At 46.9% G+C, this 20,564-nt stretch overlaps 1 protein-coding gene across 1 annotated transcript in view; it reads left to right on the top strand.

Moving 5' to 3' along the window:
- The window catches only part of Slc28a3 (solute carrier family 28 member 3), a 56,844-nt gene that overhangs the window by 26,323 nt on the left and 9,957 nt on the right, over positions 1-20,564 (top strand). Inside the window, exons 3-14 of the mRNA XM_052157451.1 lie at positions 697-779; positions 2,449-2,540; positions 4,342-4,531; positions 5,208-5,352; positions 7,847-7,960; positions 8,689-8,766; positions 9,266-9,346; positions 10,736-10,816; positions 12,984-13,109; positions 14,347-14,477; positions 17,105-17,273; positions 18,172-18,369. Of these exons, the coding sequence (XP_052013411.1) occupies positions 697-779; positions 2,449-2,540; positions 4,342-4,531; positions 5,208-5,352; positions 7,847-7,960; positions 8,689-8,766; positions 9,266-9,346; positions 10,736-10,816; positions 12,984-13,109; positions 14,347-14,477; positions 17,105-17,273; positions 18,172-18,369 (1,488 nt within the window). The remainder of the gene's footprint in view (positions 1-696; positions 780-2,448; positions 2,541-4,341; positions 4,532-5,207; positions 5,353-7,846; positions 7,961-8,688; positions 8,767-9,265; positions 9,347-10,735; positions 10,817-12,983; positions 13,110-14,346; positions 14,478-17,104; positions 17,274-18,171; positions 18,370-20,564) is intronic.

Here is a 20,564-nt window from a genome sequence, read left to right on the forward strand (position 1 = left end):
GCTGAGGAACTGTGGGATTCCTATTCTGGAAACAGGATAGGTCATGGGTGTTTGGGAGAAAGTTCATACTGGTCCCAGGGAAAAAAAAAATGTTCATGGAAAGTGATTCTGACGCAGGCACTTACATCATCAGGGCAAAGGCAGTGCTCCCAGCTGAGAGGCAGTGCTCTCACTTGAGAGAATCTGAGTCCCAAGGGGGTGTGTCAGCTCTTGAAGGATGAGGCAGGTGTTCGTGTCTGCAAGCCAAGCCTTGGTTTGATTTTAGGCTCTGGAAATGGGCTGGTTCATCATAAAGGGAGAATTATACAGCCCTTGCTGTGAACTTCATTTAGCCCTTCTCAAAAAAGCAGAACTGGTGTCTGGCGTTGATTGACTGCAGCAGAAACTGGAACAAAAAAAAAAAATCAGAAATGCAAATACATTCCCTTTTCAAAAAACAAACAAACAAAAGACCCCAAAAGGTGGCGATCCGGAATGCCAAAGGCTGCTCTGGGATGAAAGAGAACATAAGTGTGGCCCCGAATTTCTTGTAATTATAAAAGGAAAAAAGCATACAGTAGAAAAGGGAGCTGTTTCTTGCATAGTCATTTAAGAGAGTGTGTTGAACATTGCTTGTCCAAACCCTGAACAAAGGAGTCCGGAGTTCATAACAGCCAGGTTCTCATTGTTGTCTTTGCTACAATGTTTGCTCTCCAGGAAGACAGGCAGATCACAATTGAACAGGAGCCTCCAGGAAACAAAGATGTGGAGGAAGACAGTGAAGATGGACATCAGAAAGGGTACAGTTCTTAAGCCGTGTCTACCCTGTGTGTGGTTTATCCCGTCATTTGTCTTTTTGTTTTATTCTCTTCTGTTCTTAAATTTCACTATGCTTCAGCCAGGCAGTGGTGGCGCACGCCCTTAGGCCCAGCACTTGGGAGGCAGAGGCAGGTGGATTTCTGAGTTCGAGGCCAGCCTGGTCTACAAAGTGAGCTCCAGGACAGCTAGGGCTATACAGAGAAACCCTGTCTCGAAAAAACAAAAAACAAAAAACAAAAAAACAAAAAACAACAAAAAAACAAAAAACAAAAAAACAAAAAAAATTCACTAGGCTTCTTTAGAAACCGTCACCACCGCCAGCGCCAGCCACCCACCCACCCAGCACCTCTTGGAAAAAGCAATGGCTTTTTAAGGTGATGGATGTGGTCAATTTGAAACAATGTTGCTCTCAGAACCTCGAATTTATTTTTACATTTACCCAGGACAAGTCTTCTCATTAAAGGTAGAAATTACCTACTAATGGCTCCAATCCATAGGTAAGGAGTCAATTTATCTTCCCCATATCTATCAATAGCAATTGATTTTTCTCGAAACCTACATTAAATCTCAGAAAACTGGTCCAGGGAGATGGCTGAGACCGTAAAGGCCCTTGCTGCCAAGCCTGATTGTCTGACTCCATCCCCAGGACATACCTGCTGGAAAGAGCGCTCCTGCTACTGAAAGCTGTCCTCAGACTTCCACATTTGTTCTGTGGCACATGCGCTCACACATATAGATACAGAATAAGGACGTGTGATACAAATTTTATAAACTGTTGCCTTTATTATCCTATAGCCTTGAATTATTCCAAGTTTTTACAATCTCTAAGACAGGAGCCCCAGCAGGTGTGTGTTTGGCAGGGTCTGCTATCTAACCCAGGCTGACTGACTTTTTACTTTTCCGAGACAGGGTTTCTCTGTGTAGCCCTGGCTGTCCTGGAACTCACTCTGTGGACCAGGCTGGCCTCGAACTCAGAAATGTGCCTGCCTCTGCCTCCCAAGTGCTGAGATCAAAGGCGCGCGCCACTGCCACCCGCCTCCAGGCTGACTTCTGACTTGCTGTTACCATCCTCCTGCCTGCTCTCAAATGCTAGGGCTGGAAGTGTGAGCCATCATAGTGGCTGAAGCAATCTCACCATCTTGACTTGGGGTTAGTGAAATGAAGGGCGGTCAACCTGAGGAGAAGACTCTGGAATTCGCCCTGATACTGTATCATAATATACCTGTCCACGTTCTAAATTCCTGTATCTCTAAAGAACTTTTAAAAGAATTGTCTATTTTTTTTAGTATATGTGTGTTTTCCCTGCATGTATGTCTGTGTACCATGTATGCACCTGGTGCCAGTGGAGGCCAGAAGTAGCCTTCGGATCCCCTGGAGCTGGGGCTGTAAATGATTGTGAGCCACCGTGTGGGTGTTGGCAAGCACCGTGGGAAGGGGTTTATTGGTTAGTTACTGCTCTCCCTCTCAGAGCTTAGCACACTCATCCTGTGGCCCATCCAAGCTATGGCCAGTGTCCGTCCTGTCTCTGCTTTGGGTCGTGGCTTCAGAAACCTGTTTGTTGCTGCTCTATATGGCCTAACCCAGGCTTCACGTGCTGGGTACTTCATCCTGGCTATTCACCTCTGTGGCCTGTTTGCTTTTATGTTGCAGGTTCTTGGAAAGGAAGTATGATACAGTTTGCGAGTTTTATAGAAAGCACAGAGTTGTTCTCCGGCGCACCATCTGGGCTGTTTTACTGACCGGTAAATACCACAGGGTGGTGAGAAGATTGTTGTCTTTCCTTGTGGGTCTTTTAAGAGTTACTTTCTATGGAGAGAAGGAAATCCCCCCCTTCCCCTGGGGCTTCACAGAGAAGGGGTGGGGTGGATCAAGAACCCCTGGAGGGAAAGCCTGCACAAGCCTGCTTCCCTGCCTTGTTTGAGGCCAACCAGTAAATTTTTTTTAAGTCACTCACAGTCTTAGTCCATTTTCTGTTGCTATAACTGAATACACAAATGTTTATTCGGGTCCTGGAACAGGGGAAGCCCAAGACCAGGGTGCCAGCATTGTCGAGGACATTCTGCTCCATCTTTGAAGCTCTAGATGGCCCAAGCTAGCCCATGTCTCTATTTCTCCTTTTATGAAGCCACTAGTAACATCCTGTCAGCCCCACCCTCAGGACCTCTTCCGACCGCATCGCAATTACCTCCTCAAAGCCCACCTCTGCTCCTATCACAATACAGATGGGGGGATTAAATTTCCAACACATAAATTTCAGAGGGATACATTCAAACCATACCATCACCCTACCCATGGGACTCATGGAAAAAGAAAACCACACCTTGGCTAATGCAGATCCAGACTACTTGGACAATTGGCATACTTCACAATGATACAAAGTTAAACATGAACAAACATTAGCTGTGGGAGTGAATACTGGATAAGACCCAGGACCTTCTGGCCCAGGCTTTAGCCTATAGGCACATGAGAATGTACCCTGATTGATTGATTTTGTGTGTTCCCAAAGCAAAGGGCTTCAAAGCCCAACATTAAAACAAAAAAACAGTTGGCTATAAAACTTGAACCTTCCCACTCAAGCCCATAGACATTTGAATAAGAAGGGTGCACAGCCAAAGCCAAGAGTCGTGTTGATGTTCAACAGCTGGAACAGCACCGGCAAGGCTCGGCCGTCTTCCCTCTAGGAGGCCACAGTCTTAGGTCTGACCATATTGGACCTTCAGTGTTACCCTTGTAACCAAAACACTACTGTGGACAGGATGTAAGTAGGCAGGCGTGTCTGCGCTGCAGTTCTACTTGACTGGAGAATACAAGTACACAGGAGCCAATGCTGTGAGCTCGCCACCTCCCTAGTAACAGGCCAGACTTAACCTGCAGGCCGTTGGCTAACTTTGTAGAATAAGCTTTCTTTCCTTCCTTCCTTCCTTCCTTCCTTCCTTCCTTCCTTCCTTCCTTCCTTCTTTCTCTCTTTCCTTCCTTCCTTCTTTGCTTCCTTCCTTCCTTCTTTCTTCCTTTCTTGAGACAGGGTCTAATTGTATAGCTCCTGGTGTCTTGGAACTCACCATGGAACTCAAGGCTGGCCTTGAACTCAGAGATATACCTATCTGTCTCCCTAGTGCTGGGATTAAAGGTGTGTACTACCACACCTGGTATTCTTATCCTAGATTGTGTTCTTTAAATGCAACCACAGGGACCAAGTGCCAGAACTCAAGAATTTAGAAGATATTTAAGAGAAGGGAAGGAAGAAAGAAAGGAAGGAAGGAAGGAAGGAAGGAAGGAAGGAAGGAAGGAAGGAAGAAGGAAGGAAAGAAGGAAGACAGCATCCTTTTCCCCACTGTGATAAAATCTTAGGGACTTCTTGGAGACATACATAGAAGGCTCAGCTAGAGAAGTCAGTACCCACACCAAGCGCCCCTGTATCCAACAAGTGCCTGACTAAGCCTCCCCTTGCCCAAGTCAGACCCAGACTGGAAGCCTCCCCTTGCCCAAGTCAGACCCATCCACTGGTTTGGTGATAACAAGCATCTGAATTTGCCTCCTGCACAGGTTTCCTGGCCCTGGTGATTGCAGCCTGTGTGATAAACTTCCACAGAGCCCTTCCTCTTTTTGTGATCACCTTGGTGGCCATCTTCTTTGTCGTCTGGGATCACTTGATGGCCAAATATGAGCAGCGAATAAATGACTTCCTGTCTCCCATCAGAAGGCTTCTTGACAGCCATTGGTTCTGGCTGAAATGGTAAATGCCACCACCACTCACCACAGAGACCTCAGAGGATGTTTAGATGGACTCATGCCATTAAAAAAAAAAAAAAGAATCAGGGCTTTCCTTTGGGCATCTCAAGGTGGGCTCTCCTCTCCTTAGAGGTGGTGCTATTGAGTAGTTCACAGGACTAGTTCTCCCCACTGAGGAGCACAGGGTTTACCCTGGACACTTCACCCACTGTCGGTCCAGCACATCAGGATAGTGCCATCACCACACAGCAGCCTCCCCAATTCGGCCATCGAAGCCGTGGATCAGCCTATCACATCCACTAGACTGGGGATGTCAGAACCCAAAGTCTGATTTAGCTCTGCTGAGGTCCCCCAGTGTCAGGAAACACATCTTCTCATGAGGGTAATACCATCCCAAAAAGGACAGAGAGGAAGACTAAGGCATCTCTCAAAGATCCTTTAAAGGAAGACCAGTCATCTCTGGACAGACACGCGCTCTCCTCTGTGCTGATGTGCATAGCCTTGGACTTGTGAGGGTGGGAGCTAGGAGGTAAGAAGGACATGCGTCACTAAAGCCACAGCTGTCTGAAGCACGCTGGCTTCATCTCCTCATTAGCAGTTTTCCTTTGCTAGTTTAAGCCTCGATACAATATTCAAACGGGCACAGTAAAGGACACAGCTCCCTCCTTCTGTCCCCACAGGGTCATCTGGAGTTCATTGATCCTGGCCATTATTCTCTGGTTGGCTCTTGACACGGCCAAACTGGGCCAGCAGCAGTTGGTATCCTTTGGCGGGCTTGTCATGTACATTGTCCTGTTGTTTCTGTTTTCCAAACATCCGACCAGAGTAAGTACAGATGGGCCACGGGAGGAAGGGAAGCCACGACTTCCAAACAGTCACTGTGAAAGAATCTAACTATGCAACATTTCCACCTCATGCGTGCGAGTCCTCAAAGTGCTTGAGGGTGCTTGTCAGGAGCTGTTTTATTCCTAGTGATTTCCAGTCACACAAGTAAAACATTCCTTGTGTGCACTTGGAGTTCCATTACAGACACAAAGGAGAGAGGCCATTCCTTTGACCCATATTTCCAGGTGGTCCGTTACTAGTGTTTATACCCCAGTACTGCACTGTTTTAGTTTCAAGACAGGAACTTATATATCCCAGGCTGGCCTCAAACTTGCCCAAGGATGGCCTCAAACTTCTGATCCTCCTACTTCCTAAATGCTGGAATTCTAAGCAAGTGCAGTTAATGGCGGGGCTGTGGATTGACAAGGGCTTTGCACGAGCTAAGCAAGCCTTCCACCGAGCTACATCCCCAGCCTTCGATCCTGTGTTTTGTAAAAATTCCATTTTGATTCAGACTTTTTCATTCTCAGATTTGCCCTGTTACATTCTTGCCCCTTTGCATCGCAGTCTCTGCCTCTCTTTCCCCCCACCCCACCGCTAACCACCCCCTCCTTTTATCAGTCTACTGCCCATGAGATGGGTATGAATTCTGGGACTGAAGCTGTTATTTGTGAATCACAACGACAAGCCATAGCAGTCCCTTCTGGCTGAGAGGGTGACCTACAGAAAAAGCATTCATCAGAGACCAACTTGACCTAATACAATGGAAACTGTTTGCCCTGCTCAGATCAGCATCTCCATTCTATCAACCCCGAGGTTTTTAAGCCATTCATTTCTGCTGAGATTAAACGCAGATGACAGCACATTTCTTCTAACATCTGAGGTCTGCACTCAAGGTCATGGGCTCCCTTTATCGTAGAACATGAGCCCCTCAGCTGAGCCAAATTTCATCTAATTCACTTATAAATTGTCAGATAAACAACCTTTGAGCACAGAAAAATCAATTTCTACCTTTCCATTTTTTTCCAAGTGGAGAAATAACTGCACCCGTAATGTTTGCAGTATGACCAGGTATTTGGAGATGACTCTCTGAGTCCAGGTCATTCGTCGGGACTTTCGGGTTAGCTTAACTTTCTCAGTTTTCCCACCCAGATCTATAAAGAGCGAGCGGGGCCCTGATTCTTTTTTTTTTTTAACGGTATGGGTAGATCTAAACATCCTCTGAGGTCTCTGTGCTGAGTGGTGGTGGGTGGGCAGAGACCCGCAGCTGCCCAAGGTGTGATGGCTGAGTCCCCAACCCTAAGTCAGACATTTACAACATGTCCTTTAAGGCTCAGAGAGAACTGTGAAGAGCAGAAGAAGAACATAGAATACAACCCCTGCATGGAGTTTTCTTGTATGGGGCCTGTCCAGTTTTACTTCCTGTTGCTTTGATAAAATACCCTGACAAAATCAGCTTCAGGAAGAAAGGGCTCATTTGTCTGTGATTCCAGGGTATAGTCCATCACGGTGGGTAAATTAAAGAGGCGGGAGCATGAATCACCAAGGCAGAGAGTAATGAATTGGTGCGTTTGCGCTTGAACTCAATTCCCTTCTTCACCCTTACACAGTCCAGGAGCCTCTGTGTTGGGAATGGTGCTGCCCACAGTCCACAATCACCCCACTTCAACTACTGTAATAAAGATAATCCCTAACAAATGCAACCCCAGGTCGGCCTGGTCTAGATAACCCTTCACTGAGACCCAGATAGTTATAGGTGTGTCAAGTTCATGATTAAAATCAACAACCACAGCCGCGGTGGTGGCGCACGCCTATAATCCCAGCACTCTGGGAGGCAGAGGCAGGCAGATTTCTGAGTTTGAGGCCAGCCTGGTCTACAGAGTGAGTTCCAGAATAGCCAGGGCTATACAGAGAAACCCTGTCTTGAAAAAAACAAAATCCAAAAAACCAAAAAAAAAATTAAAAAATTAAAAAAAATCAACAACCACAGGGTCCTACCTCTTACTCTTGGATTATGATCAGCTACTGATAAATTCTGGGACGGGCAGGGTCATTGTCTTCTGCTATGTACCCACTGCCAAACCCACAGACTCCAACAGATAGCTCCAAAGCCCCGGGGCACAGAGAGGACCCTGTTTATGAAACAAAGCAAACAGAAATCTGAGAGAGAGATTTGTAAGAATAAGGAGCAAGGCAGGGCTGGGAGGGAGAGTAATCAACGTGATTGTATATACATGTATGAAACTGCCAAAGAGCAAAGTTAATTAATTAGAAAAGAATTGTCTGCTGTTACCTGCTCAGGCTGCCCCAGAGACACACGAGAATGCTCTCAAGGGAAAACACACCCTTGGGAGGCTACGGTCTCCATTAACATCCTAATAAGGTAACTACAATCCAAAGAGGTCTGTTGCAATTTCTGAAGGCTTAGCCCCCTGAACACCCAACGTTCCTGTGTGTTTTGCTGATATTTCATGGTCTCCATCCTTCTCCACAGGTTTACTGGAGGCCTGTCTTTTGGGGAATTGGACTACAGTTTCTTCTTGGGCTCTTAATTATAAGGACTAGGCCTGGATTTGTTGCTTTTGATTGGATGGGGAGACAAGTTCAGGTAAGCAGGTCAGGTGAGAGCTGGTGAGCTGACAGGAAGGTCAGGAGTTCAAAACCAGCCTTGGCTACAACCTGAGGCTCATAAGACCTTGACTCAAAAAGAGTCAAAACAAAAAAATTCTTTGCTTTTCTTTGTACTTTTAACATTTGGATGTAGCCCTCGGGACATTTTAAATGTGGGCAATTTATCAGTAATAGTGTACTCTAATTTTAATTCCATGGCACAAATTAGGCTTGCTGCATATGTCAAATATGTTCATCGATGTAGTCAGTTAAGCTTGCCACTGCCCGCTAGTTGTGCCATCCATTGGACCACATCTTTATTCCTCCTACCCCATCACCCTGCCCAAGTGGTACCGCACTTCTTAGATCACACACACACACACACACACACACACAGAAAGAGCCTCTCCTCTGCATCTAGTGGTAACTAGGGTCACTCTTGTATAGCACCTATGGCTTATTGAAGCCAACAACCACAGCCAGTACAGGTCAGACCGAATGTCAGAAATGGCGGAAAGTCTGCCTGCAGGGATGATTTAAACAGAGATACGTGGCATTCATAACTTCCCAAGTCTGTTTCATGAGTTGGCTAGTGCTTCCCCATCCTCTCGGGGGCCTCAGGTTCCCTCCTGAGACTCATGGTGTGTAACGATCTCTCTCTCTCTCTCTCTCTCTCTCTCTCTCTCTCTCTCTCTCTCTCTTTCTCTCTCTCTCTCTCCAACTCAGACATTTCTGGGGTACACTGATGCTGGAGCTATGTTTGTCTTCGGGGAAAAGTATACAGACCACTTCTTTGCATTTAAGGTAAGTCCAGATTCCTTTCCTATGCCTGCCTATTAAAATGAAAAGAACCCCAATGCTGAGACCTCGATGTGTTTTTAAGGGAGATGTGTTTTAATAGAGATTCTTCTACATTAGGTCTTGCACAAATTGTCCTGGCATCTTGCCTCTGACCAGTTAGCTAGGGAATAGTGGGGAAGGGTGAGGTAGGACAGGGGCAGGCTCTGAGGAGGGACCTGTAATGTCTGTTGTAGACAGCCCATTTCATCTAATACTTTTTCTTGATTTATCTTATTTATCGGGCCCATTAAATAAGATAAATCAAGAAACACAGTCAAACCAACGCAATAGAGAACTTAAGCGTTGGAGGCTGCCTCTGGCTGGATGCTGCAGTCTTCTGTTCCGAGGGACTTTGCTTCCATGACAATGTTCCCAGGGGCAGGAAGGAGGCGGAGGGAAGCTTACGGGAAGCCTGCAGTACTGTCCACACTGACCAGTGCCCACCCTTGTGCCCCGCCCACAGATCCTGCCCATCGTGGTTTTCTTCAGCACCGTGATGTCCATGCTTTACTATCTGGGACTGATGCAGTGGATCATCAGAAAGGTACCGGGACACAAGGCTCACATCTGTGGATGACGCAGAGTTAGCTCAGGCTCAGAGTCCTAACACCTTTGATTCAGGCATCCACACCACACCCGTCTCTCCCTCTCTCTACAAAGATTCTCCTCTACCGCCATCTAAGTCCTTAGATCCCAACCCGTGGTCCTGCCTGTGTCCATCACAAGAATTTTACCTCGGGAACCTCCAAAGGGACTTTGATTTGTAACCCAGTGGATATCTCCATGAAACCACAGAAGTTGCTTCTGCCGCGAGGAGGCAGGCCAGATGCCTGCCTGGGGAAGCAGCACTTCTCTGTAGTCACAGTTTCCCTCTGGCACCCAAGGCACTCCCAGGCCTCTCAGGTAGTATGGAAACAGAAGCCAGAAGAAGTTGCTTCTGCTCTGGAGAGAGTTACATAGGCGTAGGATATTTTTAAAAGCAAGTTAGGCACAGGCTTGCTGCCCCAACAACCAAGTGCTCCCCTTCATCATAAGCTGGCTGGAGAGACGGATGACTCAGCTGCTAAGAACACTTTCTGCCGTACCTGAGTTCGGTCCCATTGCTCTCAACCAGTGGCTGGAAATTGGTTCCCCTGACATCCTCTTCTGGCCTTGTAGGCACCTCCATGTATGCAGCCTACAGCCACACAAAAGCATACACATATGTTAATAGAAAGTAAGGCAGGAGCACCATGCAAAGCACATGCCTAGAAAGCAAAACCAGACCCCAGATCCTCTCGGAGGATGCCTTTCAACATCCTCTGACTGCCCTCTGACTCCACCCCTTAAAGGCCACCACCTCCTAATAGCCCTGAGGCCGAGGAGCAGACCTTTAATAATTAGACATTTGGGAGCCACCCTGGGTCTAAGCTATTCCCTCAAAGCCATCACAAAAGCAGAACCGCCAAACCATGCTCATTTGAATTAAGTAGGAGAAACACCTTCAACTGCGTCCATCTTAGTATTTCCCAGGGGGCAGGCCTTTAACAAAGTAACCACTCTGTGCCTTCGGTACCTCTCTGTAATACAGGAAGTGATAGCATTTACTCCAAAGAGCAGAAATAGATGGACTATTCAGGACTGTTGCTTATGGTCGCTCTTGGACCACAGAAAAGCTTTCTGTCCATGGTAGCAATGATTTATTCATTACTTTTATTTAATCTATAAAAACTCTGTATTGCTCAGATGTGGATACAGTGATGCAGACTTAGGCTCAAGTAGGAAGACTTGGCTGATCAGCGCTGTGGGCTGGATGAATTTCCTGTATGATTGTCCCTGTCACCATCCTGACACAAAAGACTTGTGTCTTAACACAGACTGGATTTTCAGCTGGCTGTTGAGTCTTTGCTATGTACATGGTCCTTTGCTGACTTTGTCCTTTCCTTCCCTGTAGGTCGGGTGGCTGATGCTTGTCACTATGGGGTCATCTCCCATTGAGTCCGTAGTTGCTGCTGGCAATATATTTATTGGGCAAGTAAGTTGTAATAACAGAAAACAAGCAAAGCAGAATGCTTGCTGATGGGGATGCTCCCTCCAAAACTGGTGATAAGGACCTTGTGGATGCATTCTCTTTAGGGAAGAGTGAAGAGTATGAAATCCCTGGTACTATGTATACATGTGTGTGCATACATGTGAGTGTGTGCACACATGTGCATGTGTACATATGTGTGCATGCACATGTATATATGCACATGTGTTCATGTGTGTATGTGTGTATACATGTGAACATATATGTATGCATGTGCATGTCTGTGAGTGCATGTGTGTGCACATGCATGTGGGCATACATGTGGGCATGTGTGTACCCGGTGTACACATGTTTATGTATGTGCATGTGTGTACCTGTGTTTGTGTGCATGCACACATATGCATACATGTGAGCATGCATGCATGTGTGTACATACATGGACATATGTACATATATGTGTGCATACATGTGAGTGTGTACACACAAGCACACATGAGTGTGTGCATGCATGTGAGCGAGTGTGTGCATGCATGTGAGAATGTGTGTGCACACATGTGTGCATGTGTGTATGTGTGTGTGTGTATCCAAAAAAAGAGGACAATGGTGGGGGAGGGAGGTTATATTAGTATGGAACTAAATTATTGAAATATCAGAGAAAGAGCACCACTCTTTTGTCAAGTCACAGGGCATTTCATGTACACATTCTCCAGAATCCTTCTCCCCATTATTGAGGCCTTTGGTCAACTCTACTGTGGCTAGCAGCTCAAAGGATTGCACTGTCTTCAGGCTACAGATAGCGAATAGGGTACCTCACATGCTTCACAGCAATGCCTGTAACAATGATGGAGACAAGAAAAAGCCACCCACCAAGCATCCTCCAGGCACAGACATATGCCTTGCCCACCCTCGTCCAGTTGCCCACCTCCCCTGAGCCTGCAGAAGCACTTTCAGATGCTTTTCCTCTCATGCGTGAGAGACATCAGTTTTTAGGTTCCCTGACTCACTGGAAGGAGTCACAGCCTTCTGTGTGGGCCCAGTTCAAGCAAAGCAATGTGACCTCTCAAAACTGGAGCAACCCTAAGGAACGCATGGGTCAGGAGTGCGAAGAGCTACACAGACAGGCTGGGGCACAACGCTTCAGGGAAGGCAGAATCGCCCGATGAGGCCACCGGGCAGTGCTGCAGCAACCTTGCACAAACAAAGTTGACTCAAAGCCAAACTCATGCCACATAAAAACTCACAGCCCCGAATCCCAGGCTTACAACTGCTGCGGGGCAGGCTGAGCCTTCTTGGTGAGGCTGGCTCACCACCCTGAAGCCATCTTTAGTGTGTACAGTAGTAATTTGTCCTTCCCTAGGAGCTGAAATTATAATAATTATAATCACAAAATCTCTCAGGACTAATTAAGGTACCATCTCTAGAAGTTTGCTGCTACCTGCAGGGTAAAAGGTCTCACATACTGGGCTCCTATTCAGTGTATAAATTGAGAATCAACACATTCAATCTCACAGAACAATTAGAAATAATGAGCAGAAAATTGTAAGGCTGCACACATGTGTCTGCGGCACTCAATTTGATAGTTAATATGCCCAAAGTGCTTCTATTATTGGTGAAGAGCCCCACATTTTGAGCCACACCTGCCTGCCCCGATGAGACTAAAGCCTGGTCCACTACACCGTGGCCTCTAGGAAAGAGTCTATGGTACCTCGTCTATTTGTTCTATAACGGTCTCTATTTCCACAAAATATGTATGAGTCTGTCAAGGTCAGCCTGGAAGATCCAAAGTCATGGCAGTTTGGAAATCCAGACAATACTTGGCTAACTCTCAGGAGAGCATTCCAGTTCTCTTAGCATCCAGCCCAAAGCTAGGTTGAGGACTGTTTGAACAGCCTCACACATTACAGATTTACCCAGGACTACAAATACACACTGATAGAGAGTTCACTTTGGCGTTTGAATGCAGGGACCCCAAGGACTCAGTACCAGAACTAATTGGAAAGCTGTCAAAGCCTGGGTGGGGGTGGGGCACCTCTAGAGTTTCTGATTGCAATCAGAGACTTTGTGTTTCTAGAGGTCCTGGACTGCCGGACATGGCCCAAGAGCCAGTCTAACAACTGCATCAGGGAACGCAATGTTAAGCATTTAAAAGGTAACATTTAATGTTTGTCTCCAGACAGAGTCTCCACTACTGGTCCAACCCTATCTACCACATGTCACCAAGTCAGAACTCCACACCATCATGACAGCTGGTTTTGCCACAATTGCTGGGAGTGTACTGGGCGCGTACATCTCTTTTGGGGTAAGGAGGTTTGGAACATAAGTCAAAGCCAATTCAATCTCCCGCTGCCTATTCCTGGTTTGTTTGTTTGTTTCCTTCTTATTGTGGACAGGAAGTGACACTGAGAATGCATGGCCCTTTCGAACATGGCAAAAGCAGCCCACTGTGGCTTTGGTATCTGAACATAGTGACCCCAGTGGGTCTGAGAGCTTTGGTCCACATTTCTGCCACCTTCGTATAATTTATCTAACCACAGCACAGAGAAATTCCATGACAAGGTTATTTTGCCTAAAAACTTCAATCTGTGTGTGTGGAAAACCAGAATCTGTTATTGGCATGAGCCAGGATTATCCAAACTAAGGGTCAGTGAGCTATGGCCAATGAGCTAATTCCAGACCCCGCTGGGTTCTGTAGAAGGCTTTGTTGGAAACTAGACAACCCTGTGCTTTTGTCTTGTGTGTATTGAATAGTTTGGCCAAACAAGCTAACACCTGACTCTTGGGAAAGCAGTTGTGGCCCCCATCACAGGGGGAAAAAAACCAGAATAATCCAACTACAAGGGTAGGGAAGAAATAGTGGGTAGAAATAGTTTACAGGATCAAGGGACAGTGGGTGGGTTAGTGTAAAGACAGTGGGTGGGTTAGTGTAAAGACAGTGGGTGGGTTAGTGTGTGTAAAGGCAGTGGGTGGGTTAGTGTGTGTAAAGGCAGTGGGTGGGTTAGTGTGTGTAAAGGCAGTGGGTGGGTTAGTGTAAAGACAGTGGGTGGGTTAGTGTGTGTAAAGGCAGTGGGTGGGTTAGCGAGTGTAAAGGCAGTGGGTGGGTTAGTGTGTAAAGGCAGTGGGTGGGTTAGTGTGTGTAAAGGCAGTGGGTGGGTTAGTGTGTGTAAAGGCAGTGGGTGGGTTAGCGAGTGTAAAGACAGGCAGGGTCCCAAGGTGGGAAGAGTGGAGACTGTCCGCCTCTGCACATGGGCCGTGCTCCTCCTACCTGGAGTGCCCCCATCTGAACTGAGGATGTGACAAATGTAGGCTGTAGAGACCAGCTGGATCCTCAGAGAGAGAACAGAAGAGTTGAGAACCTTTGAAAGTTCCTACAATGCAGAATTAACTCTCATCTCTGAAAATCAGATTTAGGCTTTGTGCTTCTCCCAAGGGGGTGGTCAGGTGACATGAATTCCTGTCTTGTCCTCTGACTGGGCACACTGGCAGTTGTGTTCTTCCAAGCCTCTGCACAGGGTCAGCTCCTCCCTTCTCCGCTACAGGTGTCATCCACACACTTGCTAACCGCCTCGGTCATGTCCGCGCCCGCAGCCCTGGCTGTGTCCAAACTCTTTTGGCCTGAAACAGAGAAACCCAAAATAACCCTCAAGAATGCCATGAAAATGGAAAATGGGTAGGTGTTACCTAATTAACAACGGCACAGGCCAGGATATCAAAACCAAACTTCAATAATAGGAAGAAGGCCCAGCCAGTTGTGGCCTTAGAATGCATTGCATTTAATTCCCTTTCTAACTCCTGAAAGTCTTTCTAAACATGTCTTATAAAGTGCTCCTTGATAAATGCATGCACTGTTCACTGAGCCCTCCTTTAAGACTATTGGGAAGCTACAGAATGGCCATTTCCAAGATCCCTTGTAGAATAAAAAGGTGGCTTCATTTTCTTCTGCTCCGTGAAAAAGAAATAAAATTTGCAGAGGGACCGCAGGAGTAAGACATATAAGATATAAGTGTCTCGTTATATCACATAATTTAACGAGCACAGCTCTGAACTCCATGCCTTATTTATGTGGGGATACTCATAACTCGGAAGACGGCTTGACTAAGGGATAGGGTGAAAGGCAGGCATCCGAAACCCAGACACCTAAAATCAAAACTGCTCTGAAGTCTGAAACGTTTTTAAGTTCCATCTCAATGCCACAAGCGAAAACAATCCAGGCCACTCAGCTCTGTTCTACATGCAGATTATTAAAATATTGTCTAGGGCAGAGGGAGGGCTCAGCGGCTAAAGCCATCCACTGTACGAGGTTGGGGGCCTGTGTCTGAGACCCGGGGTCCACACAGAGGTGGGGAAGAGAGGTGACTCCATCAAGTTTTCCTGTGACCCCGGCACATGTGCCACATCCACATCGTGTTCACACACACAGTAATAGCAAACAAATAAACATTTAAAATACTGTATAAAATTATATCTCAGGCTTTGTGTGTTAGGTACATATGAAATATCAGTTAATATCACCATTATATTTCAATCTTTACCCCCCCCCCACAAGACTTCTTGTGGTTTATGCAACCATTCCAAACACCAAACTAGGAAACACTTTTGGTCTAGACAGCTGGGAGAGGGGACAGAGAGAGTCCTGAAGGTTCCACTTAGAGTCAGAAGCCATGAAGATTTGCTTGTTCTTTTTTAAAGACTGATTTTATGTATATGAGTACACTGTAGCTATCTTCAGACACACCAGAAGAGGGCTCCAGATCCCATTACACATGGTTGTGAGCCACCATGTGGTTGCTGGGAATTGAACTCAGGACCTCTGGAAGGGCAATCTTAACCGCTCTTAACCGCTGAGCCATCTCTCTAGCCTCCTTGCTTGGTGTTTTATGTCAGGTATGTTATGTGAGGATGCAGCTGTGTAGGGAAAAAGTAAAGAAATGAGGAGAGGGGGTGGTGATTAGATTTTAGGGATAGACCTCTCAGATGAGAGGGGTCCATGGGAGATCAGAGAAGATCATACCCTGGGATTCAGTCTTTAATGACGACATGGCGGTGATATGGGTTTCCTTTCAACTAGTCAGTAGTGCCTGGAGATTTTATCAACAGTCCCTGGTAGGTAGCTACTTTTGATAAATAGTATTTAAATGTATATGGTCGTATCACTTCTTGGTTTATTATAAATGTGCCCAATGGAGTAGAGGTAGGAGAGGATGCACTGCACCCAAAGTCCAGGTTTCAACCTCCACAGCCCCACAGCCCCCTACAGCCACCCACAGCCCCCACAGCCCCCACAGCCTCCACAGCCCCACAGCCCCCACAGCCCCACAGCCCCCACAGCCCCCACAGCCCCTACAGCCACCCATAGCCCCCACAGCCCCCACAGCCCCCACAGCCCCCTACAGCCACCCACAGCCCCCACAGCCTCCACAGCCCCACAGCCCCCACAGCCCCACAGCCCCCACAGCCCCCACAGCCCCTACAGCCACCCATAGCCCCCACAGCCCCCACAGCCCCACAGCCACCCACAGCCCCCTACAGCCACCCACAGCCCCCACAGCCCCCACAGTCCCACAGCCCCCCACAGCCACCCACAGCCCCCACAGCCCCCACAGTCCCACAGCCCCCTACAGCCACCCACAGCCCCCACAGCCCCCACAGCCACCCACAGCCCCCACAGCCACCCACAGCCCCCACAGCCCCCACAACCCCACAGCCAAGCACCAACAATCATAAGCGCATCAAATCTTGAGGCTGTAAGAAATTGAGGACTTTGACCAAGGAACCTGGCTAAGGCTTCACCTCTTACCGGGCAACTATGATTAGGCCATTGCTGTGCCGTAGATCCAGAGATACTGTCTTAGATAGGGTTTATTGCTCTGAACAGACAACATGACCATGCCTTGTTGACCATACTCTTATAAGGGCAACACTTCATTGGGGCTGGCTTATAGGTTCAGAGGTTCAGTCCATTGTCATCAGGGCAGGAACATGGCAGCATCCAGGCAGGCATGGTGCAGGAGGAGCTGAGAGTTCTACATCTTCATCTGAAGGCTGCTAGTGGAAGACTCACTTCCAGGCAGCTAGGATGAGGGTTTTAGAGCCCAGACCCACATTGACACACCTATTCCAACAAGACCTCACCCACTCCAACATGGCCACGCCTACTCCAACAAGATCACACCCACTCCAACAAGGTTACACTCCAACAAGGCCACACCTCCACATAGTGCCACTCCCTGGGCCGAGCATGTGCAAACCACCATAGATACTCCCTGGTAATTGTAGAATTCCCACTTTTTGATGAAGTGATTCCCGGAATCTCCTGGAGGCAGCCTCGCAGGGCGCGTCCTCGTCCATCCCCCTGGTGGCAAACATCGCTGCGAATCTGATCGCCTTCCTGGCCTTGCTCTCCTTTGTGAACTCTGCCCTGTCCTGGTTTGGAAGCATGTTCAACTACCCAGAGCTGAGTTTTGAGGTATGATTCTGCCTTTTTTTGTTTTTGACTACCTTTGTTTAAAAATAAATTAAGCCAGGTATGGTAGCTCACGTTTTAATCCCATCACTTAGGAGGTAGAGATAGGATTGCCATGAATTCAAGACCAGCGTGGGCTACAGATTGAGCCTTTCCTAATCAGCTATGTTGTGCTCTCATACACTACGGAAGCAGCTCATTCTCTGCCCCCACTGCCCCACTCCTGTCCTCTCTGGAGTGCTGCATGGCTCCCTTCCCCCCAAAGCAATCATTCTTTCCTGACCTCTTCCCAAAAATATAATAAGCTACTTCCAAGGACCCAGTCCAACCTAGTTCCTGTTTTACTGTGCTTCCTGTGCTCTAACAGAATACTGGATCGGGAAGCTTTTAACAGTAAAAAGTTTATTTAACGTGCCACTCTGAAGGCTTAAAATCCAGTCAGGGGATCCTATGTGGCGAGGATCACACACAGACCTGCACATCACAGAAAAGAGAAAGGGGCACACTCAAAATGAAAGGGGGGACCCAGCCACTGTCATTCTTTAAGCACTCTCTCAAATTAGTCTATTCCATGGATAACTAATGCAATATCATACGAAAGATACTTATTGATTTTAAGGGTCACGTACCTGTTGACCTCACTACATGGGAATCAGGCCTTGACACCAATTTGTTAAGAACTAGCTGTGTGCAGCTGACACATACAGACGAGAACTAGCCGTGTGCAGCTGACACATACAGACGAGAACTAGCTGTGTGCAGCTGACACATACAGACGGGCAGCTGAATGTAAGGAGTTCCTTGCACCCGGACAGCAGGAACAGCCCTGTCAGTCACCGAGGGGTGGCAGAATTCGAGGCGATCCCCGTTTAATGAGTGTCACTGCCTCTGTGCCTCGCAGCTCATCTGCTCCTACATCTTCATGCCTCTCTCGTTCATGATGGGAGTCGACTGGCAAGACAGCTTTATGGTCGCCAAACTCATAGGCTACAAGACATTCTTCAATGAATTTGTGGCTTATGATCACCTCTCAAAATTAATCAATTTGAGGAAAGCGGCTGGACCTAAATTTGTGAATGGCGTGCAGCAATATATGTCAGTACGTACAATTCTTTATGTCTATATTCTATATGTGGTATAATTAATTTTTCACCAGATAGATACACTGTGATAACATGTCAGCATATATAATTCTTTATGTCTATATTCTATATGTCATAATTCTTATATAGATACACTGTGACAATATATGTTGGTATGTATAATTTTTTGTCTATATTCTATATGTTGGTATGTGTAATTCTTATCACATAGATATACTGTGATTTAGTGGGCAGCAATATGTGGGTATGTATAATTATCACATAGATATACTGTAACTTAGTGTGCAGCAATATATGTTGGTAAGTATAATTCTTATCACATAGATACACTGCAACTTGGTGTGCAGCAATATGTTGGTATATATAATTATCACATAGATACACTGTGACTTGGGTGCAGCAGTATGTCTGTATGTATAATTCTTATTATATAGATACATTGTGACTTATTGTGCAGCAATATATGCCAGTTCTTATCATTCTCATCATATAGCTACACTGACTTGCTCTTCTGCCTGTCTGGAACTTGAGTGCAGCAGGACAGAACAATCCAAACATTGCTCTCATAGAGCTCATGATAAGCACAGAATAATCTTCAGTCACTTACATTGCCCATGTGACATTTGTGTGGAGAAAGAGAGAAAGGGGGGAGAGAGTGAGGAAAGCTTAAAAACTGAAGTAGACACAGACCTAGGGTCACATGAGCTGGGACATCAGTGCACAACAATGTATGAGGCCATCACGGGCTAGCCCTGTGCCAGTCACCCAAGGTAAGCAATGTAAGATAAGGAAGCTTCATCTTGGCTCGTGATCCGCTGGCCTTGTTGCTTTCTGTACAAGGCAGTTTATCAAAGTGGACACACATAACAGAGTAGGACTATTCACCACAGAGCGGCTGGGGAGTAGAGAGAAGAGGGAGGGGACAGAGTCCCAGTGTCCCCTTCAAGGACGTGGGCCTAGCTTCCTTTCCTGGGCTTGACTCCCGGCCCCAGCTTGCCTTCCTGTTGCTGTGATAAACAACATGACCAAAGGCAACTTGGGAAGGAAAAGGTGTATTTCAGTTTATACTTACAGGCTATTTCATCACTGAGATAAGCCAAGGGAAGGAACATGGAGACACAGACGGAGAGGGAACACCGTTTTCCAGCTTGCTCACAGGCTCAGTCAGCTACCATTTTTAACACAGCCTGGGCCCACCTGCATAGGAATGGCGCTGCCCACAGTGGGCTGACCCTCCCTACATCAATTAGCAATAAAGAAAATATTCCATAAACAGTGTTGCAGGCCAACTGACGTAGGCAATTCTTCAGTTGAGGGCCTGGCTTCCCAGGCAAGGGTGTGTCAAGTTGAAAAGATTAGCCCTCACACCTCCTGAAGATCCTGTCACCTCCGACCATCAGTACAGAGGCCTTTGGAGGATATTCAGGGACCAGATATGGCAGGTCTTACCTTCTTGGAGGCGACAGCTGATCATGAAGGCTTCCTCTAGCATCATGAGTTCTAAGAAACTGGCTGCATGTCACTCTGAGCCTCTACATCCTCGAAAGATGATGAGGCACAATTGCTGCTGTGTAAGGAGGGAAGATAAAACGCTTGTGTCTGTGATCAGAAACGTTGGGGCAGTCACCCTGTAATCATGCAAAGAGGCACTCATGTCCCCTTAGGCCTTGATGGACTGAGGAACTTAACATGGGTGAAGACATATTTGTAGCTGAATCTCCAGTTCACTTCTAACCATCAGAACTGCCTCATAAAGAAATTAAGAAATGGACATTTCTAACCATCCCTGTCCCTCTCTGAAATGACCCACTTGGAGTCAGTGTCCTCAGCCTTGAAGCATATTGCCCAGTATTGAGATACACACCCCAGAGGTCAGCACTTACCTCCTGGACTCCCAAAGACCAATCAAATGGATAAGTGAGGTCACCTCCCCAAGAGAATCTGCACTCAAATGATTTTGTGGTTGGGGGCACTGTGCCCCTCAAATCTGCTAGGAACAGACCTTGCAGGTTTTCTGCCCTTATTGTTTAACTTTCAGGGAACATAACAGTGGGACTTGGCCAACTATCTTCATTGTTTGGATGCCACCTAAACCAGTTTGTTTCCCTGCCCTACGCAAACAATGGGCTCAATTAACTGACATGTTTTCTGCTTCCCCATTGCTGGGAGAAAGTGCTTTTTTTGTTAAAGA

Source organism: Apodemus sylvaticus, chromosome 14, assembly GCF_947179515.1.
Source record: "Apodemus sylvaticus chromosome 14, mApoSyl1.1, whole genome shotgun sequence".
Lineage (NCBI taxonomy): Eukaryota > Metazoa > Chordata > Mammalia > Rodentia > Muridae > Apodemus > Apodemus sylvaticus.